This window comes from Nylanderia fulva, unplaced genomic scaffold (assembly GCF_048542155.1).
Source record: "Nylanderia fulva isolate GAGA-0341 unplaced genomic scaffold, ASM4854215v1 Scaffold299, whole genome shotgun sequence".
In the NCBI taxonomy this organism is placed as follows: Eukaryota; Metazoa; Arthropoda; class Insecta; order Hymenoptera; family Formicidae; genus Nylanderia; species Nylanderia fulva.
The window spans coordinates 87,554-97,228 of NW_028190367.1; the positions used below are offsets into that span (position 1 = coordinate 87,554).

Here is a 9,675-nt window from a genome sequence, read left to right on the forward strand (position 1 = left end):
AAATTGATCAAAACTAAAACTAGTATTATTTTCGATGTCGCTCCATTTAGTTTCAATGGCCTTGATAACAAGAAAAGAAACATTATTGAAGGATAAAGTAAAAAGAAGCAAACTGAACAAAAATAAATAAACATATAAGAAAGTCAAAGTTGTTAAATTAAGTTTAAAATATTGTCATAAATTACATTTATATTTTTCGTATCTCGTTGCAAATTAATAGAGTTCCTGTGTTTCCTAATAAAAATCATTTCTCCAATTTCTCTTTTTTTAAAATTACTTTTATTATGTAAAATCGTCACACGAATTTCGAGCAGAATTTCTTCTAACATATTTGTACTTAATTACAAATCTATTATCAAATTAGAAAGAATTATTATCAGAAATAAAAATGCGAGCGTTGATAAAATATAAGTTTAGTAAACTGCGTCACTTGTCTGTAAGTAAAATGTTCTTTTGTTCTAGAATTTCTTATTTTTTTATCCGAATGTGTCGAATAATAATAAAATTAAATTATAAATTTTTTTATTTGTTATTATTTTATTGAGAAAGTTATTACTGAAGTATAATAACAAATAAAAAATTTAATATAAATACATATTTGTATAATATAATTTATATATATAATATAAATTTATACATATAAATTATATTTTGCAAATATAGTAATGATTATAAAGCAATAACAAATAAAAAAATATAAATATACATACATATATTTCTAAATATATGTAATATTTACATATATTTCTAAACATATATTTACACATGAATATTTTTTTATGTGGAAATGTTAAATCGATTATTGCGTTGTGAGATTAAAAGAGTTATGTTATAAAAAAAATTTATTAAAAAATATATTCTTGCAACTTGAGGATTGGAGAGCACAAAAATAAAAAAGGCATATCATGTATCGAATGAATATGAAATTGGCCGTTCAAATCCTTAAGAAAGAAGTCAGTGTAGTTTTATATTTTGCAAGCACTATATATGTTTCTGAGCAATTTAATCATTTGAAAGAAACTGTTTTCATTGGTTCAATATTTAATTTTTGATTTATTGAATATCATATCAATGTTTTGTAAAATAAAAGAGTGTATAATACGGCTCTTATAAATGAAAAATTTAAATTAATATATACACAAAATATAATTATGGTGTTTAAGCCACAATTTCCACAGTAAAACACCTGTAACATATGCTACACCACCAGACAAGACTGCGCGCGAAAATACTCGCGGAAAATTTTCCTGTCCGTAAAGTCGTGCACTCGTTCGTACCTTTGCCGCTACGCGGCGTCTTTTCTCGCAGTTAGAATTCCGCTAAGTGAGGATATAAGGCCACGCGCTGCGAAGCAAAAATATTTGTATATATATATATGTGTGTGTGTGTGTGTGTGTGAGTGTGAGAGAATGGTATATTGTGAGGACCGACACTGACACATATATTTTTTCGCATACATAGATATACATCGACATGTAGATGAGTATGTCAATAGAATTTTATATATGTACATTTATTTTTCGAAGTTACTAAGCATTTTTGTCTTTATACAGTGATCGTATAAATTGAGGACCGATACCTTATTTTATAATAAAATAAAATTATACTTTTCAATTTGAAATATCTTTGTATACATAGTATCTTTAATACAAATTAGAGCTCCTGACAGAATTAACTCTATAAATATTCATTATTAAATATAAAATATCATCAAAAGTAAAAAAAAATGAATAATGTTTATTGTGAGGCCCAATAGATGTTCGAATATATACAATTTACATACATAAGTATCCTTATTGTTCCTTCTAGATTGTCTTCATTCTAGGGTGCGTTCCGTTTCACGCATAATTCGCATAGACTGCATTCAATGTGCTGCGCGCATTGATATCGTTCCGTTTCGTTAATGCGCATGATGCGCGCTTGGAAACGAAACGATTATTATGCGTTTAATGCGATTAAAAAATGGCTACTACCATGGATAAAATAGTTGTAACTTCATTTTTATTAATAAAAAATATTGAAGAAATTAATTCAAGCAGTGATACTACTGATAGTGATAGCGAAGATGAAGTGGAAGATAGTTATGAATTAGAGTTAATATATTTAATATTGATGATTGCTGAAACACGCGGGGAAACCGTTTTTAATGAAAAAATGGATTATATTGAGCGAGTTGTTCCTAATTATTCTAGAACGGTATTCAAAGAACATTTTCGGTAAATAATATAAATTTATAAAAAAATTTATAAAAAAAATAATATAAAAAATTATAAATAGCTTATATATAATTTTCTATATTTCTATGTAATATTATATTGTTTTATATATGATTATATATAAAAGAATTTTGGGAAGTACCTTTTTATTATTTTCACCGTTCTTTTTTTAGAATCTTTCCTGAAACTTTTGAAATGGTACTGACAATAATTGGTCCAGCATTACGAGCAATTAATAATAAACTCTCTGGCAGAAAGCCAATACCAGAAAGAAAACAATTATTTATTGCTATTTGGTTTATGGCTACTCCTGATTCTTACAGGTATGTACAATGGAGGTCACTGATTCGTTCCCTGAGGGTAAGGGGGGGTACCTAGAAAGTTTAATTTAAAACCAATTTCACCAATTTTTTGTCTTTTTTCAGATACGTTCTTTAAAAAGAGACAAAGATATAATTTAACCGGAGGTTAAAGTTAACCGAGGTTGGTGAAATTAGCTCTTAGGCCCGTTTCTACCAACGTCGATTAAATTAAACCTCTGGTTAAAATATATCTTTGTCTCTTTTTAAGAACTAGTGCACTCCCCTTACCTCAAAGAACGAATTAATGACTAGCAATGTACAGTATTTTTTTGGAACGCAACCTTAATCTATATGATACATCATTATTTTAGATCTGTAGCGACAAAATTTGGAGTAGGCAAAGCAACTGCTTTTCGAGCATTGAGGCGTGTAACATATGCTCTCCATTGTGTTGCACCTCAATTTATTAAATGGCCGAGAGATGAGATTGCCGTTAGTGTAATGGAACGATTTAAACGATCATGCGGCTTCCCAAATGTTATCGGAGCGATTGATGGGACTCATATTAAAATCCGAGCTCCTCCTAAAGATGCTCAATTGTATATTAATCGAAAAGGTTTCCATTCCATTAACGTGCAAGTAATATGTGATTCTCTTGGTCGTTTTACACATGTATATGCTGGACAAGTTGGATCAGTCCACGACTCTCGAGTTTTTCGAAACTCGCCAGTAGCCCGGTTTGTTCGATTGCCCGAAGAATATTTCCCCAATGATTCACATATCATCGGAGATGCTGCATACCCCATTCAACCTCACATAATGGTGCCTTTTCGAAATAATGGATATTTGACAGATCGGCAAAAAAACTTTAATTATTGTTTGTCGTCCACGAGAATGGCAATTGAGCGTGCTATAGGGTCTCTAAAAATGCGTTTTAGGATACTTTTAGACTGTTTGCCATTAACAGACATAAAAAAAGTTCCAGAATTTATCCTAGCATGCTGTGTGTTACACAATATTTGCATTTTACAAAATGATGAAATGCCCATGGGTATACAATTAAATCTTGATGAAGACAACCTTGTTAATACACACCACGATGCAGAATTAGGAAAACAGAAACGATTAACAATTATGAATGCGCTACGAATGAGATTATAATTATTAATAAAAAATATATAAGTATAAAAATACTTTTTATTCTTTTTTAGAATTGTACATCTGAAATCGGGATGCACCCGTTAAAATAATAACATATTTCGTACAATTTAACACATAAAAACTGTAGTATGCTCTCTCTCCCTCTCTGTGCACGCGCGCGCGTGCATGGGAGAGATCTTATCTTTGGTTCTTTCGGTGGACATACGAGGTAATGGGTCTGTTTTTTGTTCCTGAACTGCTGCACTAGTTTAGAGGTTGTGCTTTTCTTATCAGTGTCGAGCAAAAGACAACCTCTGAACTAGTGCAGCAGTTCAGGAACAAAAAACAGACCCAATAATTAAACTAATAAACTATAAACTATTAAACTAATAAGCTTATAACTAAAAAATCACCGTGGTAATATAACGAATTTAATAACTTTTTATTTCAGTCTTCTCAAAAGAGTACAATTCTCGTCCACTAAGTACATAGCGTTATTCCTTACCAAAAATAAGTTGAAAAGTCCTAAAGAATTTTTACCCTTAATGAACTAGTAATTATTGAGTAAAGTACGATCAAACAGCGCCGGGTTTATAAAATTATTAAAAATTATTCAAATTATTATTTTATTTAAAATTATTCAGGACTTTTCAACTTATTTTTGATAAGAAATAACGCTATCTATTTAGTGGGCGAGAATTAATAAGTAATACCCTGTGCATTTAAATATGACTCTATCAGGCACATTTTTCGCGCATCTTAATCCAGCCTCGCCCAGGTTGGTTTGCGTATTTCTTATATATAATGGAAAAAAATTTAATCATTCTGCTGATTAAATTGCACCCTTAATATCACAGTGTATTGCACTAACGTTAATCGTTTCGATTAACTTACTTTTTATTTGCAAAATTCTGCAGGACGGCAAGTAGTGATTTCTGTACCTCCATGTTATCTTGATGCATTTTTTCACGCTCTCTCTTCTTTTCTTCATATTTTGCTTCTCTAATTTCTTCTTTTTTCTTTCTTTCTTCATCTCGCTCTTTTTTTGTAGTCTCCCTTTCTTGCTTTATATTATCAATATAATTTTCTAGAATATTCTCAACTCGTCTTTTTTTAGGCGCACCTGCAATATTAATACAAATGTTTACAAGATTATGTATAATGCGGGGTCTACAATGGTAGTAAGAGTACGAGTACAAGAGTAAAGCAGTAAGCAGTACGAAGTGGGATTCGCTCATTTCGTCGGGAGTAACGAAATGAACAAATCCCATTTCGTACTTCTTACTGCTTATTCTTGTACTCTGTACTCTTGCTGTTATTGTAGACCATGCATAACACTGAAAATGCCTTCAGTCGTGGGCTGCTTTGGCGACAGAATCAAAATGATCTAGATTAAAATAATCCATGTACTGTGATTGGTCAAATCTGAAATTTCATTATAACAATCAATGAAATTTCAGATTTCAATCACGGATTGACACGCACGGATTATTTTAATCTGATTGTGAATCATTTTGGTTCTGTCGCCAAAGCAACTATGATTTATTAATTATGTTATTACTTTGTAAATCCTCTGAGAAACTCGCTGGAGATAAAGATCCTGATGTAGATAGTATCGGTTGTGATGGACCTTCGCTGGACGCTTCAGCTGGAGGTTGTATATATGCCTTTTCACCAAGTAATGAATCCATTACCTACAAATACAAAATCAGTTTTGTAAGTCTATACATTCAATATTATATTATTATACTTGCAAACACATATGCATATACTTACTGAATAAAAAGCCCAACTACTGTGGGAGTTACCACTTTTTTTATTCTGCTCATATATATTTTTATATGTCCGTTTGAGGCCAGCAAATTTTGTTGAGCATTGAAGACCAGTAACTATATACTTTTTGTCAGTTTCTTTTATTTGGGCAGCAATCTCTCCCCAAATGATATTGTGTCTTTTCATGCCGGTATTAAATTCTTGCTCTCTTTCTCTATATAATTCAACAAGCAAAAGTACTGCAGCGTCAGGCCACACAAAAGATTTTGAATTGGATTCATCTAAAATTTTATTCAAGTCATAAAGTAAATTTTATTACAAAATCTATACTGTTTAACAAAATTATAGGAAAATAAATGAGCTCTTGAGCCAATCGCTGTTATTGTAGCGTGTTTAATTAATCTTTATTTAAAAGAACACCGTAAAACGTTTCAGCCCTGATTGGGCCCTCTTCAGTTACATTAATTAATATTGTCATGCTTTGTAAATTTTAAATAATTATGTCCTGTACGCCATATGTATATAATTTATCGATTCTTTGTTTGATCATTGTTATTTCAATGCCTTGCTGTTCATCTGACGCTCAGAGACGTTCTGTTTCTGTCGTGTCTCCTTTGGATGCCATCCAACAGAAACAGAAGGTCTCTGAGCGTCAGATGAACAGCAAGGCATTGAAATAACAATGATCAAACAAAGGATCGATAAATTATAATATATACATATGGCGTACAGGACATAATTATTTAAAATTTACAAAGCATGACAATATTAATTAATGTAACCGAAGAGGGCCCAATCAGGGCTGAAACGTTTTACGGTGTTCTTTTAAATAAAGATTAATTAAACACGCTACAATAACAGCGATTGGCTCAAGAGCTCATTTATTTTTCTATATTTCTGATAATTGGGAGCCTAATATTACTTATTACTGTTTAACAAAATGTTAAATTATAAAAATTACCAGGTTCTTCAGTGGTGTTAATTTCAGGCACACACAATACATCTTTATTTTCATTATTAAGTCCCTCAGTATTACATTTATTTTCTTTCCATTTAATAAAGATATCTTGCAAAAACTGTGGATCTGTAAAATTATATACTTTCATTACTTTTAGGTTATAGAATTATATTTTATAAGTATATACTGATTGTACATAATTTAATACCTTGATTTGCCTTTGCAGCAGTTTCTTGATCCAGTATAAGAGTAAAAACTTCATTATTTTCATCAATGACTGGGACTTCGACCAATGCCATTGTGCACACTTGAATAAAAAAGGCGCCTTTTCTGTTGATGCATCAACTCCGCATCAAACGCTTCACGCCCGAGCTGCGGTAGCTGATGCACGTTGATGCGCGAGAAGTGGTGGGGATATAGGGAATTCTGTGCGCTATCAATGCGCGCATTGAGTGAAACGGAACGCACCCCTAAATTTTGTGGTTCGGTAAAAATTTGTGAATCGCTATCTCAAGCTATTTAAAAATAAATTAGACAGAACTTTATTAATTATATATGAGAAACGTATATTGTGAGAACACTTTCATTGAACAATCGTACATTAAGTAGACCAAGCATCATGTACAGGGTGTTGCACTTGAATACACGGCAGTATGACAGGTTGCCTATCCCGTCGGGGTCCGATCGGTCAAGAAATACGCGTGTCAATAATATCGATGAATACGTCCGCGGATAAAACAGAACAAGCGGGCATGCTGTATACGGCGCGAAGCCTACGAGTCGTAAATTGTTTATCTCATAATTAATCTGTAAATCCTTTTCGCGCCTGTGCTGAATCCTTTTTTAGTATAGTAACGGTGAGCTGAGGGAATAGCGGGAACTTGAAAGTGTTAGAATTTTGCTCACAGTTTAAAAGAAATAATGTCACATACAAACATTATATTAATATTTATTTATATTAATATACATTATTATACATATAATTTTTATATTAATTTACATTAATATTATTATTTATACTTATATATATATTATATTTATTTATATTTATATTGTTTATGATATGAGTACCAACGTACTTTATGAGTACTATTTTTATAATTATACGAAACGTGTATTATGAGAACTTAATTTTTTAATTTTATACAGGGTGTCCCCTAATTTGCGGATCATCTCGTGTGCATATAGAACGTGTTAAATTGAATAAAAAAGTCTTTTATCATTTTTGTGATTTTTGTAATAATTAATGAGAAATAAATTAAAAAACATGGGCCAATCTGTGCTAAAAAAAGCGCGCGGCGCGAAAAGGCCTCCCATTTGTTACTTGATACTAGACGCGCGACAAGACAGTAAAAGGAGCATTTTGCAAATGACATACATTATAGATTAAAATCTCTTTTTTTCTTTGTTTTTCACTTATTTCTTATTTTTTCCTTATCTTCATTTTTTTACTTTATTAGTTTAACCACATAATTTTATTATAAGTATTATAGAAAATTAAAAACGTTGTAGTAAAAAATAATTGAAGAAATTACGATTTTCCTTAATTTTTTAATATAGTAAAAAAATGTACAATATAGTAAAAAGATTTACAATATAGTAAAAAGATTAGAATTGATATATAAATGTTTTAAAAGATATTTACCACACATTTGGCAAGAATTATCCAGTATTTACATTAGCATTTTATTTTTTAATAATATAAATTCATTTATAAATATGAAAAATAATTCCGGAGAAAGATGTAATAATTAAATATACAATTTATTTTATAATTAATATTTGCCATAAATATTATTCACAATTTCATAAATTTCTCAAGTTATGAAAAAGATTAAAATTTCAAGTTCTTAGGTGTAAATTAGATAATATATTATTTTAATATCGATCTATTGCTAAAAAGAAATGGCATGTTTTTTATACTAAAACAATGTTAAATAATGATGTATCTTTTGAATCATTAATTTCTCGAGTCAAAATAATACTATTCCATAAATCACTGTTTCAAAGTTTAAATTATTTAAATTATTTCTGATGTATAAATGAATAAAAAATAATCATATTAATATCATTTTCTATGTAACATTTTTTACGTGCATTAAATTACACGAAACGGACTATTATTTTATTATATGTCAATTATAGCAAATTAAATGGGATGGTGCTCGCAATATACAAAACATAAAAAGAAAGAAGTCCTCGTAATGCTCGTTTCCTATAATTATATGTATAAATAATACTCATAATATACAAAAATTGATAAAGAAATTGTTATGAACTGTCTACATAATATACGTTGAGTATAAAATATTATAAGGACCGTCCTCATAATGACGTTTCGTCTACATAATGTACAAATGTTCACTGAAAGCGTTCTTACAATATACGGTTCACATATATATATATATATATATATATATATATATACGTATGTAATTTTAGCTATATTTTTATTTATAATTTTATATATATATTGTTAGTTTATGTAATCGTTAATATCTATAAATTAATTATGAGTTTATATATAATATGTAAATGGTTTCATATATAAACTAATAATTCGTTTATTTATGATTTTATATATAGTATGCGACCGTCTCCCCGTCCTCTCTCGTCAAAAGAGAGAGAGTATGTGAGAGACCGCTGAGCAATCTCGTCGTGCCGCTTTCTGTTCTCTCAATCGCTACTCGGTATCGTATATTGGGCGCCAGGTACGGTCAGGCCGCACCACTCATTAATATCGCGACAACTAATCAGCGGACACGACGGCTCAGCCTCGGAAGCTCGGTATCAACAGGGGGTAGAGTGTCGTGGTTCTTTCCGTAAGGAGAGTCGGAATCGCAGTCTCGGAGAGAGAGAGGAAATATCGACATTAAATGCAATCAGAGATAAGATAAAATAATAATGGTATATTTTCAATTAATCGTAGTTAAAGACAAGGCGTTGGTATAATATAATCATCGAGCATGGAGGAAGTCGCTGGGTTTTCTCGAAATGTCTAATTATCGCTACTCTCCTCCTTTCGTAGTCCGCTCGGGATCGAGTATGCCATACAATAATCAGCGAAATCTATTCTTAAGGCTCGGTAATAAACGACTCTATATAATGTTACAACTACGATACCATACAAAGTGACTGTTGACTCGTTTCGGTGCCCCTCGGAGAGACAAAGAAGGCAAAGAGATGCGAAAAGACGTAATCACGCGGAAATCGACGCGAGTCCCGTGAGTCTTTCAACCAATTCTCGGTATTCTTTTAATGAATTACTGCGAGGAGGTGGCCTTAC

At 30.9% G+C, this 9,675-nt stretch overlaps 1 protein-coding gene across 1 annotated transcript; it reads right to left on the reverse strand.

Annotated features, from left to right (window-relative positions):
* Window positions 1-5,193: 5,193 nt before the first annotated feature.
* LOC146722602 (uncharacterized) lies at window positions 5,194-6,435 on the reverse strand. Its single transcript, XM_085484160.1, has 3 exons — window positions 6,393-6,435; window positions 5,435-5,712; window positions 5,194-5,352 (listed from the first exon to the last, which is right to left on the reverse strand). Exons 2-3 carry the CDS (start codon window positions 5,615-5,617, stop codon window positions 5,194-5,196), a joined length of 342 nt encoding a protein of 113 aa, XP_085340286.1. The 5' UTR covers window positions 5,618-5,712; window positions 6,393-6,435.
* Window positions 6,436-9,675: the final 3,240 nt, after the last annotated feature.